The sequence below is a fragment of the Vanessa atalanta genome, chromosome 2 (genome assembly GCF_905147765.1).
Source record: "Vanessa atalanta chromosome 2, ilVanAtal1.2, whole genome shotgun sequence".
Taxonomy (NCBI): domain Eukaryota; kingdom Metazoa; phylum Arthropoda; class Insecta; order Lepidoptera; family Nymphalidae; genus Vanessa; species Vanessa atalanta.
Genome location: NC_061872.1, coordinates 469,680 through 492,806, shown reverse-complemented (window position 1 = coordinate 492,806; position 23,127 = coordinate 469,680). Strand labels below are relative to the sequence as shown.

Here is a 23,127-nt window from a genome sequence, read left to right as displayed (position 1 = left end):
CTATACCTTCGGTTCGAGATAGAGATCTATGTTCCTCTGGTGAAAATCACGCTGCATTAAAATTTAGTAAATGACACCATTGATTTTTGACATTTTAGTGCATTTTCTGTTATTTTATTACTCGATTGAATAATTTGTTTATTGAATATTGACCTTTGATTGAATGGCATAATAAATTAAAAATTTGCAAGTAACTCATTAAATCTTAGACAAATTTACATTGCATATTAAGAAACAAAATTTTGAAATCAAATTCGACCATGCAATATCACTCTTTTTTCCCCCAAAAAAGGTTATAGGTACTTAAAAAAATTTTTACGTAATAGACACCCTAAATTACTCTACTAACGCTGAATATTTTAGTATACAGTTTATTTTGTTAATTATTCCCAATATAACCACAAACTCGTTCTGTAATTATTAATATAATTCATAAATAGATTAACACGTCAGATGAAATTCTAATTATTGTGTTTAATTTGTCATATTAATTATATTTTAAATAGAAACGAGATGTATTCGAATTATAAAGATACTATAAATATTTATAATAAAAACATGAGGGATTTCATCCCAGAAAGCTTTTATTTTGCATCTATAACTAAAGTAAAAAATAATTTAAAGAAACGTTTGTTTGCAACGGTTATTAATAGTGAGTTCAAGGATAATTGGAAGGAAAGGATCGTATACTAACTATTTCTCGATAATATTGATCTCCATAACTAACTACAGAGTTAGACAAAAAAACTGCTGAGCTAAAAGTAGCACAGTTACAGTTTTTTCGCTTCATATGATGTAACGTATAGTTACGGCATGCCAAATATTTTTCAATTCTGATGAGTGTCGAAGTGATTTCGGGAATTGAAATAAAGTCGAAATATTCGTGTTTTTTACAGAATCGTACGTATATACGTACATATATTTATATAAATATCATATATTACTGCTGCGATCGCGTTTTGAAAGTATTTTTTTTCTACTTTTCGACTTCTAGGCACGCTCAAAGGAACCCTGGAGGGGAAAAGTGAATCTCCATTTCCCCAATGGCAGGTGAAACAGTATATCTGGCATTAATTGGAGTTTGCTTTACTATACTATACTGTAAGTCTGAGGAACACTGGCTCTCAGTCTATTAGTAGGTCCTACTTTAAATATCAATTTACTTAAACCATATTTTTTTAATTTTTTAATGGTATAGGTTAGTCGGACGAGCAAATGGGCCACCTGATGGTAAGTGGTCACCAGCCTACAGACAATTATGACAACATAGACTAAGATGTCCCTTGTGACTATAGTTACTGAGTACTGGTGTTTGGTGGTAAATATCTAATGAGTGGGTGGTACCTACACAAACGGGTTTGCACAACTACCAACTACCAAGTAATACTACCAAAAAGTTACTATAATGCTTGAATTGCTTGAAAGCCGTTGTATTATAATTTAACTAATGACATTATAATTAAAATGTTGACACGGACGAATTTCAGATAAATTGTAATTTCTCAGGGAATATTAAGCTATAATATGAACCAAATGGGTTTTAGGAAATTAATATAATTAGTTTCGTAATTTACGTTTTAATATTATGTTTATTTTTCTATTTAATTCAAACAGTTCAGAATTAATTTATGTAGTCATAAAGTTAGTGTGGAGCAGAGATGGCCTAGAGCATAAAATACATTTGAATCTTAACCGAAGTTAGCGAGGCCAAACCGGGTTGGCAGTATTCAGTTTTTAAGACCTTAATTTGTGTTTACAATTCATCTCGAGCTCGTTCAGGAAAACATTTGAAGGAACGTGGACAACACTCCGCATTGAAGGAACTTGGTTGAATAAATACCAAATCTCTGTCTTTTACTTCACAAGACACGATACTAGTACCAATATATTATATAAAGATAATCAAAATTGCTAAAATTAAAAAAAAATCACGATGTAGACTGTCTTTACATCTCTGAATGTTAAAAGTGTCCGGTCCGCTCGGAATGGTTTTGCAGAGTTTGATAGTTTGCGCGGTACACAGTTGCAGCTCAGTCCCTACCATTTTCTGGCGATTAGGAGAAACAAATGGCGAGTTATGAAATACACATTTATACTTTCTATATATACGTAAGTTATATGTAATAAAGAGTGTCAAGCATTATATAAATAAATAAATATTCGACAACATTACATACATTACTCTGTTCCTAACGTAAGTAGCTAAAGCACTTGTGTTATGGAAAAGCAGAAGTAACGACGGTACCACAAATACCCAGATCCAAGACAACATAGAACTAATGAACTTTTTCTACATTGACTCGACCAGAAATCGAACCCGGGATCTCGGAGTGGCGTACCCATAAAAAAGACGATGACAAAGGAGATAATTAGGAAGATTTATTTTGTTTTCCCTTGTAGTTGCCTAAGGCGTAATGTCTGTGCCTTTTGTGTTAATATTTTTTTTGATTTCGTAACTTTGAAGAATGTTTTTATTTTATTCAGGCATTCCGGTTTTCTACGCTGGTCTAAATAATGTTTGGATAGTTTCCCGTACGCGATTATGTCTATTATGGATCGATCTTGTGAGGCTATAATCTATGATCTCCTCGGTTATCGTCATGGGACAAATTATATTTATATTTTTTAGCGGTTATTAATTACGAATGTTGTACGAATACCCGTGGTACGAGATGGCTTTCGTTCAGCCGTCTGTTATGACGTCATCGGTATAAAGTTTATACGTATTACGAATATAGCAAAATTTGAAATTGCCTCGGGGCGTCGCTGCGTCACTTACTGTTACATTAAACTTTTAAATGTTCCTCGCAACAGTCAAACTTGTTAGAATTTGTATCTAATAGTTGTATGATACAGTAATGCTGAAAATGTGAATTATTTTATGATAATCCAAAATTGACAAATACGCTTTATGACAATTTTATTAATTCGTATAATACTACTAAGTCGTATTATACTATTGTATAATATTATATAGTAACATTTACTAATTTTTTACTAAATTTAATCGATTTGGCAAAGTTTAAAAACAAAAATATCCCATAATATACTTAAAGTGCAGCGACTGCCTCACTTTACATATTAGATCTGATTTTATATAAGCCTTACCTGTCTTATCTCTTTAGATACGTAATCTAAAACCTAATCCGAGGGAACGCTATCAAAACCGTAAAAATGCCAATCCGAGCGTGATATCGGATGAGAAAATAACCGAATCGTTTAGCAAAGCGCGTCAAATTAAATGAGTCCCGCGCAAACTCAATATAGGGCATCCATTTTCTCCTTTAATTTTCCACGTAGACGCGCTGGAGGTGACAACTGCGTGAACGATTAATAACCACTGATACACAGCCTGATGGATTCCGGTATGGTTCGTTGAATAACAAATGACGTCCCATGAATTTCCTAGTACTCAATTGTTCGCTTTCAAACGTCCTGTGTGAAACTTCAAAACGGATAGACTTTCGGGTGTATTTGTTATCGATCCAAAGAAGACCGTCCCTCTTTTTTTAAACCAGTTACTTATTCTCAGTGAATCTGTATATCGTATTGTGTATATAGTAACTTTTATTGTTTATTAGCCGAATGCAATGATCTTCTTGATCGGTTCTTAATTGGATAATGATTAATGCTGTATTGCTTAAAATCACCTCGTAAATAAGCCATTATTTCTTGTTAAAAGTAAAGGATAAAAATGGTTACTGTGTGTTATCTCTAACAGATAGACATATACCATTACACAGTTTTTTAGAACTTTTTAGGGTTTACAATACTGTAGTACATTATTTTGATCTATCTCGTAGTTTTCAGCCAGCGTTTGCAATGTAAGCGCTAAAAAGGTGCTTAATTAAGACATCACATTAGAAACCTCTAAAATGATCTGACTTTCTCTACTATATTACGCATATATTATAGATATAAACTTTCCCCTTGAATCTAAAACTATTAAAAAACATTGCGTAGTTTTAAAGATCTAAGCATACACAGGGACAGACAGACAGTGGGAAGCGACTTTGTTTTATACTATTTAGTGATGATTGATTATGGTTTGGTATACTTCTCGCAACGTTTACGTCTGTCGTTGAGTTCCTTAATTTTACTAATAGTCGAATTGTACAGTAACCGGTCGTTTCGGAAGGGCTTAAGTCATTCCTATAAGTATTTAGGTCACGATATTATTTTAATTATTTTGAATTACGCCTCTTAGACGATTTATCTTACGTTGTCATCTTTTCAAAAATTTCTCTTCCCGATTTTAGATAATTTCTTTAACGTAGTAAACGGACAGTAAGGATTCGAACTGGTTAAACTAAAACATATGCAGAACGTAGGCAGAAAAAATATAGTAGAAAATCAGCTTCAACCAAAAAAATTAAACAGTTTTAAAAATAAAAACCATCCAGTTGAACTATTAGCAAACAATTGAAGATCGCGTTTCGACACAATGGCACGCTCTAACTGGCCTTTACAGTTCACAGCTTTTATTTTTACTATTTTTTATAATTATTTCCATTTGTATTTTTTTTTTTTCTGGATACATTCGGAATCCCAATTAACACTTATCGGGCTCTGAATTCCTTTCGAAACGCTCGAAAGTGTAATCGGTTAAGTGAATACACTTTCGAGACTTTTTGTTCGAAACAAAAAGATTTACTCTTACGCTATTGTAAAACAAAGAATAGAATACATTTATTTCACTTAGAGTCATTTTTTTAACAGAAATTGGCGTTGATTTATTTAAAGATAAGATACTCTTACGCCAAACAGCCATACTTAGTATTGTTGTGTTTCGGTTTGAATGGTGAGAGAATGTAACAGGCACAAGGGACATAACGACTTAGTTCTCAAGGTTGGCGGCGCATTTGCGATGTAAGGAATATGGTTAATATTTTTTACATTGCCAATATATATGGGCGGTGGTGACCACTTACCATCGGGTAGCCAATTTGCCGTCCGACTATATCATAAAATATTAATAATAAGTGCATTGTAATTTTTATCCTAAAGGAGTTCACCGATTTTGATGACATATTTTATTAACTTATACCGCCACCTTTAGTATAAGTTCTCAGTTATAGTTGATACTCAGTAGTAACCCGGTGTTGTTGAGATCCAAATTTTGTAATTAAAGTACTAGCCTGTAAATGGACTACTAATGGACAACAGTACTACTATTCCAACGGAAGTAGGAAAAACGATAAACAAACCTTAGATTCACGTATTTCATGGGATATGCTCTCTTATAATAACTCAGCTATATTGTACACTACTAAGAGTTAATTTTACTTCCAAAATTCCGATAACAGTTTCGTCGACGTTCCTAACGCCATTTTTTCACAAATCCATAGTGAATATCATAGATTAATCAAGCTCTCGACCAATAATGCTGAGTCACTTTGCTGTCAAAAGTTGTTTATTTGACATTTCTCCTCTTATGGTCGGTGACGAGTAAAAGTATATTTACTTTTAAATAGACATTACTCATCGCGGTTTTCCACAGCACGTTATTGAGTTTCATCTAAGGTTTTGTACAAAGTATGTAGAACTAAAATATATACTTGTACTTGGTGGTAGGGATTTGAGCCCGTCTGGGCAGGTACCGCCCACACATCATATATTCTATCATCAAACAGTCGTACCAATTATCATGCTGTTCCGGTTTGAAGGATAGTAAGCCAGTGTAACTACAGGCACAAGGGACATAACAATTTAGTTCCCACGGCAGCTGGCGCATGTGCAGTAAACAATGATTAATATTTCTTATAGCGTCATTGTCTATGGGCGGTGGTACCACATATCATCAGGTGGCCCATTTGCTCGTCCGCCTACCTTTATCATAAAATAAAAAATACAATAAAATGTAAAAAACGTGACTACATAATAATCCTAAGTCTTCTAAAAATTTCGTAAAGCTTCGAAACAGATCGATCACTGTCAAGTCCTAATATGTACTGTTGAACATAAGGTGACAAAATAATGTTTTTGGGGATTTCTTCATTTATTTTCCATTTAAATGTGTAAAACATATACATACAATTACAATACAATGCTGATGATGTCCTCCGAGTCGATTTCGACCAAAGCGGCCAATCTCGAGGGAGACAATACCTTGCCTTAGAAAGTAATTGATGCGGATTGCTTTAAAGTTAACTATAAAATACGTATTAAGCTGTAAGCTACATATATACATTTTATTTAATTATCGTATTTATGTATCCGTTCTTTTTTTTAAACACGGTTGTCATGTATCATAAATATAGTTAAGACCATAATACTACACATGAGACATGTGACATTTAATGAGCCATACTTTTTTATGTTATAAAGGCCAACATTACCAGGATGAAAAGTCTCTGGAAATTGACTACCCGTAGATATATTCAATACGGTAGGGCTATTAATATTTTTATATTATTACGTCTTGAGATATCAAAGAGAGCAATGTCAATATTTTCCTACCTTTAATGTGTGTACTGAAAATGTATAAATAAAAAAATTAAATTGATCATATTATACACAAAAAAAAACTAATTAATAAAGCTGTCTCCAAGAGATAAATTAGTCGGTCAAGTTTGTAAACACATCGGTCTTTCCTCAGAAGGTAAACACGGTAAGTGGCCGAGCCCTCTATCTGTCTTGTTGTTATGAATTATATTGAAAGTTTTTCTACTATAGTCACAATATCAACTTCTCCATTACAAAATATATTTTATTCGTTCAATTTAAATAAATTTATCTAAAAATTTGAAGAAATTATTGTAGTTTTATTTCGATTAATGTAACAATAATATTGTGAATCAATTCATAAATAATGTCAAATGTGTACCATTTCCAAGTTTTAAGGTTCCGTGAGTATGTCAATTGCATAGGTAAATAAATTAAAATGATTAATTAAAAAAAATGACAAACAACTTTAGATATATTATTAGAAGACTTACTTGTAAAGTTCAAGTTGATTTCCTTTTTTCCTCATCCAGTCGGTGTTTCCTCAAAATGACCTAAAATAAAACGTAAAAAAATAATAAGTATATTTGATCATTTTTCTTTGCATCCTTCGTCTACGAAAAGTGGCCTACAATTTATCCTACACCTCCGTATACTTCTTTTTATTTGATTGGTACAAAATGTCAGTTTAATTTTTGTGACTATAATATACGGACTATTTTAATATAAATAAAATTTTATTGATTTATTTACCAAAATGAATAATAAATAGCCTAGCGTAAATTATGAAACTAACCTAACCCTACTTAATAGTGAGCCTATCAGAATGTACCTACTGCCTTTGCCTCAGAATTGACGTCAATATTGAATTCGCGGCCAATTTCTAAATTAAGAATATTAAATTGTAAATTATTAATGAGTAACACATTCTTTACAAAATTAAGATTATCACAATACAACCGATCTATTCCACGATACTGTTCTCATGGTTCGTACAATATCTCACAATATTTCTAAAACTACCGGCTCAAAACTAAAAAGTCTAATCTTATCTACAAAAACGTTTAAAATAATAAAAGTGTTATTTATTTTGATGAAGATATATGTTATTACATATGTCTTCATCTTTGTATAAAAAACTGCCATAATTAAATTCGACATCGACATTATCTAAAAGATTCATCTTTAATAACATTTATAACATTGGAACTAATAATTAGCTAAAGAGATAGTTCTAAAATAAATACTTCCGGGACGTGGACTGAGTTGAGCATAACTTTACATTCAAAATTTCAAAATGTACGCCAACGAAACCATAGGTATTTGAATAATACGCTACAATGGTTTCATCTGTAAAAATAATAATAAATAAATTACCTCGAATCTCGTCGATGTTATAAAAACGTAATTAAACGTAAATGTTACTTCAGCGCCATCTTATTTTGGCCGTATGTACTAAGTCTTAAAATATAAGTTCAAATCAAGTAGGCTTAATAAATAATCTCGAGATAATTGTGTACTGATTCATATGTAATAAAATAAACAAAGAATTTATCAATTACATAACGTTATAAAGTGTGAATAACATTTTAATTATTTACTATAAGTTTTGTAGTATTTAAAGACAAGATTTATCTTATCTGTGGGTTCAGTTATTCCGTTGTTCCGGCCGGCGCTCATTTGTCATTTACACGCCGTTGTTCGTGGTACATTCGGTTCATTTTCTGCGACCTCTGTTTCTTTCATGTAAGTTTTTTTTTATTTAATTTTTTATATCTCAGAGCTCACATGATAAATGATATCTTCCATTAACAGTAGTCTTGATAATGTAATATTAATAATGAGGTAAAGTCGCCTCAACCGTTGCCTCAATCGAATTTAAGATAGATCCATCTAGAAAAATAGGTATTGTACTATCGTGGCACTCCGAGTTAACATTAATAACTAAACCTCAATAAGAATAAATACCGTTATAACTCAAGTAATATTTCACCACGTTGCGCAAGAGGTAGGTAGCGTGATAATAGTTAAAACCTACCTTGAATTCATCGACATATTTATATAAATGATAAATGAATACAATAAAATACGGAAATCGCGAATATATTTAAAAAAGAAGATTAAGTTCGTTTTTTGTGGTAAATTTAAAATATCGGTTTAGGGTCAAAGGTTAACATGATGCAAGAAGGATTGAATAGGAAAAGAGACCGCAGTGAGTCGGGCAATGAAATGAATGGGAATTCTGCCAAAAAGTTACTAATTGAGAGGTCAGTGGTGTACAGAAGTGCATGAACGAGGATTATATATTGGCTCAAGGTTTTAATTATTAATGGCTTAACATAGACCGCTGGCAAGCTATTTCAACTTAAATATATGATGGTAATTTTATTCGATATTAAATAAGTCATTGTTGAATATTTATATTTCTACGAAAGAAGGATATTTTGCTTGGGTGTTGGGATATACATTCATAATATAAAAATAATACATATGTATATATTTATTGCAAGCTTAGGATTATAAGTCTTTGTTCTCATTTTGTTTAAGAGATTTTTGCATGGTACCTATGTAGCATGATTTTACTCAAAATGAGCACCTTTGAATCATAGTAATAATCAAAGTAGGCTACAAGCAATATAGCTTTAAGTGGCTATAATGTGTTAAAGATGAAATGCATGTTCTGTATAGTTTATCATCAAAACAATTGTATTAAATATACAGCTGTATAAATATAAAAAAGATGAGATTACTTAAAAATAATAATTTGTTTCTGTTTGAAACAATATCATACGAATTGAAGTTTTCTGGGTATATCTTGAAGATCCTACAGTCCTCGCATTGGTGTCTTCTATTACCAGTACCAGAATAAAAATTTTGTTTCAAGCACTAAAATAATCACATCTCACCAATGCTATAAATTTTGTGTTTGTATGATAAAACTAAGATGACTCAGTCATCAAAACATATAAATCTTAACTACATTTATTTTATGCTAATATTTTTACTAGAGCTCTTCAGTAATGGACTACAGCTTGAAAATTATAGGTTTCATATTGAAATCTCCCACATCTTTTATCGAACAACCTGTATCCATACCAAAGCAGAATGGTAACTAACCTAGTGACATTTAAAGACTGTTACTTACTCTTTAAATATAGTGTAAAAAAATAGGTCCAAAACAAACATGAAAGTAAATAAATAGACCCTACAGTAGTAGCATATGTTGTGCAACATCTCACCACAATAATTGTCAAAATAAATGTTGCAATATAAAAATTTAGAAGTCATAGTTATATTTTACAATATTTATTTAATGGATAAAAATAAAGTATTGTTTTAATTAATACTAATAATATTTTAAATGTACTTACATTTAATAGACAGTCGTTAAATCCTTATAATTATAAATTTAATCACATGCCTAAATCAATATGAACAACAGATAAATCAGCAAGTTACAAACTCAGACATGACGATGGAACACAAATGTTACTGCCGTGGGGACGAAATTGATAGCTTGGATCTCAATAAGCCTGAACATCTTTTACCGATGATGAGACCATTTTCCATGAGGTTCATTTTAATTTTCTTTCTTCTATAGTTAGTGTACTTGAAAACATAGCTTGCATTAATTTTAACTGATATATTCTAGTAGATTGTTCTAGAAAGTAGAAGTAAAGTTTGGAGATGTAATCATTGATGTCTTTAAAAGTAATAAATCTCATTACACATATATACAATTGTTACATGCAATACACAAACACTAATCCCAAGTACCGATCAAACTATATATATATTTTTAATTTCATAAATAAATTTTATTCATTTTTCACATAACCACAATTTATCTGTAATTTAAGTACTCGTAGTTTTTTTTTCCAATTTGATAAATATGTTGTTTAATTTTTAATTGTTTCGTCGTTAATAGTTACCAGCTGTAAAAAAACGTTTCATCACAATTTCGATACCCATAAGATAAGGTTTATGACTCAAAATTTTATTTTATCTTTTTAAATTACCATTTAAATGTAAGCAGTATTTAACATATGCTCATTTGAAATACGTCGAACTTGGAAATTACACAATATTATGTAAAATTTCTTTGTTCATTCGACGATAAATGTTAACTTTATTAGATAAATTGCAAAGGTATTATTGCAGTTTTACATATACTATTTTCTGTAGTTCTGTTGTACTTTAATCAATCAAATAACTTGGAATATACCTTTCCAATATTCAAACTATTGTTTTGTTGGTACAAATGAATGCATTTTTTCCACTTAACTTACCGAGGTCATATTCATATGTAGGGTGGCCAGCTCTTAAAACCGAATAATAGGACAAACTAGCAATTTTAGCCGGAGTGACACCCTTAATTATGAAGGACTTTATTATCGTTTTCATTTTATACCGACAAAATAAATTTTAATTCACAATGATATCGCGTCAATACGATGTCAAGTGTTGTTTATTACTGTTGTTATTTTCGTGTTTGGAATAGACTATATGTCCGATTTTATCAAGACGTGTGGCAATCCTAATCACATAATCAATACAAACGGCAGACCATAGTGACTTCAAAGTGTATTAATTTGATTAACATACTTTAAAAACGATACTATTATTAGAAAAGAATAATAATACTAATTCTCCGTTACTATAATTTATTGAAAATATTCTTATTTAGCCAAAACTCGTATTGTATGGTAATTCAACGATAATAAGGTAATTAGTAAGCATTTTTTTTTTCATAGATTTCGTAATTTCTACGTCCAATCTATACAAAATTTTATCTAGTTACAACTTTTGGGGTCAAGATAGTATAATGACATACTTCAGGCATTTCCACAAGTAAATAATAAATTTTAAATGGTAGTTTTTGAATTGATTGTATTAAGAGCCAATAAGATTTCACGGTTTATCCGTCATAACATTCTCAGTAGTAGTATGTATGTAGATGGAAAGATGGCGGAGTTACACTCCAGTACCTCGGAAGATACCTACGTAAAGCCGTTGGTCGTACGTCTAATCTCTTTCCGGTCGTGTCCGATTGCTCTCTCATCGGACTGAGAATGAAAGTATATAATGCACCTGAATGTGTACCTACTATATTTCCGCGCGTTATTAGTATTATTATCTACACCACCAGCCGTAAGAACTGGGATGTTTAGTCCCTTTTGCATGCAGTTATACTGGCTCACACCTTTCAAACCGGGACGCAACAATCATGGTTGGTAGGTACTGCTTGGCGGTAGAATATGTAACTGAGTGGTAGTGTAGACGGGCTGTGGCACATTACCCTACCACCTAATAAATTTTAATTAAACTTGAGTACACTTTGTAGACATCCATTATATTTATGAATTGACATTCGCAAAAGTTTCTTTTTTAAATATGTGGTAGGCTTATATTCATGAAATAAACCGATAACTAGGTATGGTATGTTGATACAGTTTTGTGTCATGTTCACCACGGTCCGATACATATCAGATAAGATAATTACGTACAGTCATTGTTACGTCTAGAAATCGTATTAAGATATGAATGTAGGTAATTGACTGTAAATTAAGTCTTAATGGATTAAAGTTATCGTCGTGGATTAGCAATGATTTTATAATATTTTACATAAAAAGCGACAACAATCTTATAAAGTACTATAGCCACGAATATTGTATAACTAGTATACTATTTACCAGCGTTGCAGAACTATCGGTAGTTTAACTACGGAAACTATTCAGGATATCGATGGTACTTACTATCGATAGTATCGTTTTGATCAATACTATGGATGCTATCGATAGCATCGATAGCTCTCTATTAGCAATACTATTGGTAGCAGCTATACTATTGATACTATCGATAGTATTGCTCATGGGGAGCTATTGATACTACGATAGTCTATCGATACTTATCGCTAACATCTTAACTATCGATAGTCTATCGATAGTGGACTATCGATATGCAACGCTACTATTTACTATTCAGTTGTGCCAAAAGTGTAATATTCGGGTTCATTTAAAAATGCACGCACATATCTGTCGTATGTTATCAGTGATTTTGAACTATTATAACAAAACGAGTCGCTCGTAATCCTTCGTAGGTTTCAGGAACATTGAGTAGCCTACAAAATGGTCCTTCCGTTGTGATTCAAGTTTGCTTTATACAAAGTTACTTCAAAGCGTAACAGCAGAGTTAATTTCGCATTTATAACACATTAGTATTAGGAGATGATATGATAGGCCGTTAAAAACTTATCTTTAGTTTAAGTAAAATACTCTCCATAATAATCCATTTATTTACATATTAACTTTCAAACTTTATATTTAAATCAAGAGTGGACACTTGTGTTTATATTGTTTAAAAAATAATAACGAAAAACAATTCTACGACTCATATAATTGGTTAAATAATTGTAATTAATTTTGATAATATTATCTATACACAAAAAAAAAAATTAACAAAGCCCGCGCCGTGACGTTACGTAAAGATTTTTTTTTAAATTTAATGTTGAACATTTAGATAATAGCCGTTGGTCAAAGTTCTTAGTTGAAAAAAACTATACAACTTTTGTCTTTGTACAAAGTGCAAATTGGAATGTACTTTGCTACGGCAAAATATTTACGTAAATCCTTAAAATACAAAGTAACAAACATTGTTCATACATAATTATGTGATTAAAATACGAGATAAACTTAACAGCAATCCTTTTTTGTATTTCATTGATGAATGACCCAATGATAGAAAATGTAGGTACCTAAATCTTTTCCAAAAATTGTTGGCTTAAATCTGAGCAAGCGAAACTTGAGTTCTCACGTGATTAATTTGTATACTGTCAGTGGAAAGGAAGAAGGGCTAAAGTGCCATAACGGTACTTTTGGGAAATGAGGCTTAAAGATAATTTAGAAAACCTCATTTTCCTAAAGTGTCGTTATGACGATATGTATAATTTAACTCATGCTCGACGGTGTGATTATGCAAAAACTTGCACGAGTCACACAGAAACCACAGTGGAGCTATCTAATGGAATAGTCTCAAACCCTTCTCAAGAGTTGAGAGAGTCTTCGTCAATTTTGTTAATGAAATAATGTAGATCATTCAATGTTCCCAGGGTCAGTAACCTCGAAGCCATATTAACTAACATGCTTAACTGTGGGATTTTAACCGACTACTTATACAATGGTAACGGGAAATTACTCCGCGAGTTGTGGAGGTATACTGGGAGACACGGACATAGCGTTGTTTTGTTGCGAACGGCATACACGGAGCACGATATCAATAATGGGTTCGTTAAATATTCAGGAAAATTGTTCGATAAATTTATACAATGTACGGTAGACGGTAGTATTATGTAAAAATATGTGTGGACTTACTATATATGTATATTATACATAAATAATAAGGTAAATTAATTAAAACGAGCTATGAATATTTATACATATTTTTTTCATTGAAGGTTGACAAAACGAGATCACAATTTCATTTATAATTTACAATCATTCATGGAATCCGAACGACTCAAATTACTAGTTGTTATCGTAAATATTATATTATGATAATTTTATTTATCTTCATATATAAATAACTTCTTCATGTGTATATGTAACGGAACTCCACCTAAACGAACGATATCTGTTTTCTGTATATTTTTTTTTTTATATTTGAGTCGGAAGTAAAGATTCGAGACCTTTAAAGTAGATTTCATTTTCATTTCACCCGGACGAAGTCGGCACAGGCAGCTCGATGCTATAACAAAATGATTTTACTTTACATATGTAACAAAAAATGATATTTTTGATAAGTAGACATGATCAATGATCGTTGTCAAATGAAATTGTACAAAAACATGCTCACAATAATCGTTAAAATACGAATTATATTATGGTTATTTAAATATTTCTCTTAAAATCACAATTCATCACAGAGAATGTAAGTACACAGATTCAAATACTAATAAAACGTGCAGAAAACGGTATGAAGGCGGTTTCTTTTTTATTATTTGTTATTAATTAAAATTAATTCCTCTCGACGGCGATAAAGATGTATTAATTCGTTTTATAAATATGCAATAAAATTATCATATAAGTAATTAATAAACCTGGGTGGTATTGATAAGTCGAATCATTGTTTTGGCTGGAATTGAATGCATTTGCTTCAGACGATACAAAACAAAATATTATGTCTTGATATAAATCTTTTAAGACATTAAAGTCTGCGTTCAAGTTTAAAAGTCTAGTGTGACCTTCTAACAAAGTTATTATTAACCATGTAACCGACTACTGTTATATTTGATGAACAATTTTTTTTTTACTAATTAATAGAAAAAAAAGATAGAATTGCCCTGGATAGACAGACAGACAAATCAGTGCTAGTAATAAAATACTGATATTTTGTTCGCATGCGAATAAACATAAGGAAATTAACAAGCTTACTTCCTAATCGAGACATAATGATTAATTATATTAAATGCTTATGTTCCTAAATAATTTAGTTCATTTGATTTCAAGAGTACATGAATGCCAGTTAATATTTCCATGGATCTTCCCTTCTCCGGCTAGAATACATTTTATTAGGAGTATATTTTATTGTTAGTGTAATTGATTGTATTGAACATGTATTCAACTTCTGGTTTTACAGTCATAAAGTATTAAATATACATTGTGGTATAAATTATAAAACATAATATATATAAAATATACTATATATCTTGTAATATAACTTATATGTCAGTATCGTTTAGATAACCGTTTATTTTATTATTGATCGTATTAGAGTCGCTATGACCTTAAGATAATGTTGCGTAATTGTTGGAAAATTCTAGTTATTAATTATTGACGCTTGTACATATCTTACACACACATAACTTAGATATTTTTATAATTCAATCAGCTGTTGTGTCCCGTCATTAGATTTATTCATTTACATGGGAGTATGTAATAAGTACAATACATTAGCAGATATATGGTAGAGTACTACTTTGATTCTTATGGGTCGTATGTTTAGAAGTATTAAGTAACTTGTGCTCTTCTAACTTGTCAGTTTTCAAATTATCAATACACCTATTTGCCTTCAAATTAATTCAAACATTACTTTAGATCGGTGCCTATGTAGTCACGTGTAGTACTTACTTAGTGATATAAGCGTTGTCTAAACTGTATAAGACGTCAATTTTTTCCCTCACTGCAAATAGATTTAATTCTGTGACGTCAAGATCGCCAAAGAAGACCTTTGCCTTGACTGGGCTTTAATACAGTGAAGGAAGAAGGCGGAATCGTAAACAGTTACTTTGTCACCAAAGACGTTTTAGCTTAGCATTCTGCTCGCTGTGTTACAGCTTCAACAAGATGCCGCTGCAGCTGACGAAGCCCGCGCCTCAGTTCAAGACGACCGCCGTCGTCAACGGCGAGTTCAAGGACATCGCGCTCTCCGACTACAAGGGGAAATATGTCGTGCTGTTCTTTTACCCGCTCGACTTGTGAGTACAGTTTTAATAAATACATTTGTTTGTAAGAATAAACGCACTGTGAGCGACGTTGACAAACGATTCGTTTCTTGGAATATTTCAATTGTAATACGATATGTTCTTTAGGACTTAATTTTCATTTCGTCATGTCCGTATCGGTTTGATTCCGAAGTACCTATTTGTCGATATAACTTATCTTTAGTTTGATATAGCGTGTCAAATTATCGTTCATATAATACAATACGAAATACTTGTTTGATGTCGGTAGAATATATTTTATTACGTACTTTTTTTTAAAGTTGTGGAACCTTAATAAAATAAACTTCATATAATTTTCCATATGAAAAGGTCTGAAACATTAAAAGAGAACAGATACATGTATTAATATATTATTTTTAGATTATCATAGTCAGTTTAGTAGCTACCATGACTTTATACTTAGATCTTTTAAACTACGCAAAGGGTTTTAATGCGGTTCTCATCAATAGATAGTGATTGAAGAGGAAAGATTATATGTGCTTAATGCATGCAAATTATAGTAGCCCGCGTGAAGCCGGCACGGGTAAGTATTATATGTATACATATTTTGAAACAAAATCATCATTATTTGTATAATAACAATGACAAATTAAATTGAAAACTATGCCTCTAGTGATAAACCGGAGGTCAAATTTTTCACGTGAACGATATAACGAATGAGATGTAGTTTTGTCATTATCAAGTCCTAAAAACATTTTAAACGACTTATTGTTTCTGGTTCAATATGATATACTTCCCATACAAAAAAAAAATACTTAAAAATCATGGTGGCTATTTTTTTTATTTGTAAAAATTTCACTACTCGTTGCACAAATTTAAATAAACGTTATTATAAATACCTAGGTGACATAATACGTGTAATCTGTGATATAAGTACTAGTACATAGGTACTAGTAAAGTAGTACCTAAACGTAATTAAAAGTCGATGAATCAAAGCGATATCACATTGTATAAGAAAATAATATTAATTAAATTTTAAATAACGTTCAAAGTTAATTTTATTAAAATAGTTACATAATATCGCCGCTATTTCTCGTCATACCGGTTTAACGTTTTTCGCTTCAGAGAGCAATGACATTTTAAATTCAAGGCGACTTGAAATTCATTTTAAATTGTTCGCTGAATGATTTCAACGTAATCGCCTATTCAAGCAGATAATGAATCTAATTTGTTTTAATTTGCTATGTTTCGTAACAATTTCGTTTACGAATTAAAAATATCATACAAAAATATCCCAAGCCTTATATGATAATTGTTATTTACAATGTCGTTACATGTTTGTAAAATGACCTAAAAATTACGAAAAATGCATGTACGTGTAAATACTTTATTATTATTATTATTAATTACAAATACCCCGAGAACATTACACGACAGAATAAAAATAACTACACGTCGCGACATTTTATTGTACAAGTTCGTACATAGTTTTCCCTCCCATTAAAGTTGAAATTTCAAAACAAATTAAAATAACCTACATACATAGATACAATGAAATAAATAAACAATATTTGAGAATAGTTTAATGACAACAAATATAATTATTATTTATTATTAATAATCCCATTTGAATTAAATAACAAAAAAATATAGTAATAATATAATAGAAACAGACAGCGAGAAAGAGAAAGTGAGACAAAGGTCGCCTAGAGGAACAGAATGCATTTTCCTTACGTGACTGCTAGTTCATTCTACTGTAAGCCGTATTAAAGAACTTCATCCCAAAGTCAAGTAAAATAAGTACCAATCTTAGTGTTCTAGACACAGTAGTTTTATCTGCGCGTTGTTCGAGTCGGTCAGAATTCAGGACAAATAATTGTATGATATTTGTTATATTGATATTTACAATGCCTAATCTGATATTTAGTCGGTGTTTGTGTGACTTGCATTCGATAATACCGACTAGCGTGACACGGCTTCTCGCGTTATTTCTCTAATTTTAACACATCTGCTTTATATACGTGAGTAAACGTCTACTGCTTTCGAACTCTCAAGACATCATTTTAGGTGAATGTGTCGAAAAACAATCGAGGAATTAAGTACATTCATATATTTAAGTTCCAGCTATTTTTTAATTTGTACTCAAGTGAAATCGGTACGGTTGACTAGTATTAATAAAGAAAAAAGAATGCTATCTCGCTTTGGATCGGTTAATTCTATAAATATTATAGTTTTATTTTCAGTCGACAGCTTCAAGTAATAATTGATACTGAATAGATAAGATACGGTTATCCCTCTCTATCTCTTTTTTTCTGAGAAAACACTACTCTCGAAACTTGAAACGTTAATCCGACGTTCTCACTTCGATACTATCAAAGTATTATCAAAATAAATAGTATTAAGCTTAATAAAATATGTATTTATATAATTTAAATACTTTGTCTCATAATGTAGATTTAAGTCTATGAAAAAAATTTAGAATTGAATCATTAGCTTCGGAGATACCCCCCTACATACAAACAAACATATTTTATCTCTGTAATTTTTACAGTTTTTGCAGAGCTCGCTGATGAAAAAAAAAAAATAAGTTAATTTTGCCTCTATCCGTTACATTTTGCCGAATTTACACATAAGCTTATTATTGTAAAGTTTCATTGAAATCCATTCAGTAGTTTTGCGTGAAAAGTTAACAAACATCCATACATTCTCAGATGTTTTATTTATATTTAGAGGTTTCCATCGAATTCATAAATGTACTTGTACTACTGCACAGCACGTTCGTGTGCCCGACGGAGATCATCGCGTTCTCCGAGCGCGCCGACGACTTCCGCAAGCTGGGCTGCGAGGTGCTCGCCGCCTCCACCGACTCGCACTTCTCGCACCTCGCCTGGGTCAACACGCCGCGCAAGCAGGGTGAGCCGCCTCTCCACTTGCACCTCCATTCTAGAATTACATCACCACTATGTACCATCACCACTATATTAAAAAAAAAAGCTATTTGCCACCAAAATATCAATTAAAATTATTTGATATATAGGTTTTTTTTCTATTTATTTCTCTCAGATAGTAAAATGTGTATTTTACTATATAAGAGAAATAAATTTAGTGGAATACGTAGATATGTTAGCAAATCATCCAGACTGGCTTAATTTTAATTTTCTTATGTTTTATTAAATCGATGTCGTATTCGTCGTTGAAGGAAAACATAGGAACAAAACCTAAATTTTTAAGATGATTTTGTAATTCAAGTTAACCGAGTTGTAGTAGATTCACATAATAGACAAAGGTTGTCAAAGTTTAGGTATATTTATGTCATATTTATATCGTCATTTTATGCCATAATATATAATAATTATGTCCTTTAATTATAAGTTATTTAGCTTGTTTTCTTATCAAGTGGGTCATCCGATGGTAACGCTTATCACTCTATCCGATAATTAATATGGTGGCTCTATTTATGGAAATTAATTTCGGTCCCTGGTGTCCTGTAATTTATTACAATTTTTTTACTATTTAGTTCTAAAGTATTAATAATAATTTTAATAATTAGTTAACTTACATCATGAGACCCTACAAAGGCACGGCCCAGGGAGAGACAATAATATACGAGCCGTCCGCAGGCGGGCTGGGCCCCATGAACATCCCCATCCTGAGCGACAAGTCGCAGCGCATCGCGCGCGACTACGGCGTGCTGGACGAGGAGACGGGCGTGCCGTTCCGCGGCCTCTTCATCGTCGACGGCAAGCAGAACCTGCGCCAGATCACCGTCAACGACCTGCCAGTGGGCCGGTGAGCCAGATAGTCGCTTGTCTCGCCCGGATGCGAATCGCTTTCACGCACTATTTGTATATTGCGTTAATTTAATAATCATCGTTTGAGTGAAGAAAAACATATGAGGGAAAAACGGTCACTGATAAATTTCTACTCATAGTATTTCAAGATAGAAGCAGATAGACATATAGTTTGGCACCATAGACATTTAGTTTTTCAATTTTATTTAACGTCCAACAAGTAATCTAATTGATGTGACAAGTTTGATTTAATTATGATTCATATTATATGTATCAATCACGACTGATAACCTTTCATTACTGTTTTTATCAAAATATATTATAATTTCAAATTTATATATTATATTTCAAATGTCCCACTTAAAATTGTCTAAATATACGGCTCATATTCGCGTAACATGTACATGACTGAACAAGCTACAGTCTCACGTTTTAATAATTAAATTGATAAGGTTTTATTTATATCATTTTTATATTGCTTTCTTTGTCTTTGTGATTTTAGCGGTTAACCAAAACATTCTCATTTACATTTTTACACTCCAAAAATCTCAAATATAATAAATTGATTTAATTTTATGAATAATTATGACATGAACAATATAGGATATTTGGTAAATAATGGGCTTATGTCTTCAGAAAACATTTGTGTTGATGTGACATGGGTATCAATGACACGGTTTCCATAAAATCGCTGTATATTCAAAGAGTCACAAGTCACTAATCAGGATAAGTCACTAAACACTGAGCACACCTAAGGAACTGCACTGAAATCATGCCTCGTCGCCCAGATTTTATTTCAATTTGGGAAAATTAAACATAATCAGTTATATTATAAAGTGTTTAAACAAAAGAGACATTTTTTCATGTACATTTCATAAGAATGTCCTAAGTCAATGTGAACTTTAATATTAATAAAAACAATTGTATTTTTCAGATCCGTTGATGAGACCCTCCGTCTCGTCCAAGCTTTCCAGTTCACCGACAAGCACGGTGAAGTCTGCCCGGCCAACTGGACCCCAGGCTCCAAGACCATCAAACCAGACACCAAGGCCGCCAAGGAATACTTCGTAGATGCAAATTAATTTATTATCAAGCATTAGATGTGGTTGATGTATGATATATTCACTATAAACTTTGTATAAAGTATAAAATGATATCTTTTGGCATATATACAAGATTTTCGTGATTATGTTTATAAAATTACATGTTTCTGAGCTTGGTCAACATGCATATTGTTACCATTGTAAAGTAAATTATGATGTTATATTCGTAAATCATAAATGCTTAAATTGAACAAGTAAGATTTTGGTGTGAATGGATTTTATTAGGTCCTTTATTTTTACCTTTCCGTCAAACGGATAAAATATCAGATACCGTACAAATGGCCTTTCCAAGCATCAATTCATACATACTATGCCAACTATATGAATATAACTATATGACTCCAGACTAAGTACGTACATAGTGCGTACTAGCCCTTAATGTTAATAATCGAGTTTTGAAAAATTTCGACCTCATCTAATAGTTGAACTTAATGTTTTAATATATCCCTGTGATACGTTAGCTCGTACAAACAATATCTTGAATTGTTTCGCTTATTTTAAGTTGTGATGCAGTTTTCCGTTCGGTATGCGAATCTCAGTTATGCATACTGAAATATCGTTGGAAGTTATTTAATACATTTTACAAGAACTTATCAGTATTGGACAGAGATCCTACGAATTGTAATATTTATCGAGGCTGTAATTAAATGCTGTCAAGTAAATGGTGTTTTTTTTTTAAATTACTCAATGTATTTAACTGGCTCGTGTTTCAGTGCAGTTTGTTTGGAAAGATATCGAATCAAAATATACTCTTACAACCTATTTTTAATCCTCATTAAACAAGCTGTCATTGGTTCTGAATGTCGTTGATATCTAATATGACAAGGATGTATTCTTTTCCACACACATGTGCAATACAGTTGTTGTACATAAATTATCCTGCCTGAAAGTCAATTCTTTTTTATCATCAATTATAGAGTATATGTTGAGTAATATGCTTTATTATTTTTTAACAAACGATTTAAATACTCAAAACATGACTCCCAACTGGATTTATTGACTTTGCAGAGGCGTAAATTTGACGTTACTTTTGCGTTGGAAACTGCTATTACTATTCCACTCCCGTTTTGTTTATATACCATTAATTGAAATATTTCAAATCTGGATGAAGGTAAATAAATAAGTGGTCATTTTCGACGAAGTTGTTAACATTTGTATGGATTAGGTACTAGATTGTCTTGTAATGAGCACCGGGTGCACCCACTCATATATTCTACCACAACGAGCAAAGCAGCAATAGTTCTACTGAACGGCCTCTAGACGTCACAAGTGAATATTTCACTAGTTCTGTGGCATTTTTATTGGAAATGTTTAAGCTTGAAGATTTAACACCAGCAAGCACAAAAAATATCAACACAAACAGTAAATGTCGCGTAGTAAAAAAAATGTCTTGAAGTCGATTATTGTTGATGAATAAAACTTCAATAATAACATGATAATTTCCTTTGGAGTCATCCGCCATCGTGGTTTCAGCAACAGGATATCATTTTACAAGTGTGCTATGTAACAAACTTGTAATATTAGCTTCTTAATGTCATATTTATTTTCAGTGATAGGTATTAAAAGATAATGTCAAATTTTGTTCAATAAATTAATATTAATAGCACTTTTTTGTATTAAAAATTAATATTATTATAAAATACAATATTATCGATAAACTGTTTTAATGCAATCACTTGTTTTCTGTAATGGTTTTGGTTAGGTTGGTTTGGTTTGGTTACGTGACCAGTGGCGGTAAAAGGGTTAAATCACAAAATAAGGTTGTATAAAAACGTGAAAAACACTATTCAGTATGGGAACTATTGTTATTTGTTTATATTCTGTGCCTGTAACTGGTCCACTCTTACTAATTCTTATTTTCGTGTAACTTTGTTTCGTTGAAGTACAAAATGAATAAAATTGCGATTAGTTAGGTGGTTTATTTTAAAAAGTAACGTCATATCAACCTAATCTTTTAATGTTGTCAAAGAAATACTGACTACTTTAAAGTAAAGGGACCTCTGAGACCAAAGAATAAAGAACTGCATATGAATTGGACTTATATTTTGATAAAGTAGGTATAAACATAAACCAAGCTAAGATGGCCCTGTGGTTAGAACACATCTTAACTGAAGATTGTTAATTCAAACCCGAACAAACAACACAGAACTCACAAGATCTTAATTTGCGTTTATAATTGTCATCTCGTGCTGGGTGATGACGGTATAATCGTGAAAATCTGACATGTGCACCAATCGGCATTGGAAATCTTCGAGGGGAGAGGAGGCCTTAACCTAGCAGATATTTACAGGCAGTTAAGTTTTTTAACAGTGATAATCCAAATAGCATCACTACTAAGCTTTTTAAAATA

At 31.7% G+C, this 23,127-nt stretch overlaps 1 protein-coding gene across 1 annotated transcript; it reads left to right on the top strand.

The window, feature by feature from the left end:
* The first annotated feature begins 8,045 nt into the window (after nucleotides 1-8,045).
* LOC125070891 (peroxiredoxin 1) lies at nucleotides 8,046-21,439 on the top strand. The gene is made up of 5 exons (XM_047680900.1): nucleotides 8,046-8,190; nucleotides 15,776-15,916; nucleotides 18,657-18,796; nucleotides 19,504-19,672; nucleotides 20,609-21,439. The coding sequence occupies exons 2-5, from the start codon at nucleotides 15,786-15,788 to the stop codon at nucleotides 20,754-20,756; spliced, it is 588 nt and encodes a 195-aa protein (XP_047536856.1). The 5' UTR covers nucleotides 8,046-8,190; nucleotides 15,776-15,785; the 3' UTR covers nucleotides 20,757-21,439.
* Nucleotides 21,440-23,127: the final 1,688 nt, after the last annotated feature.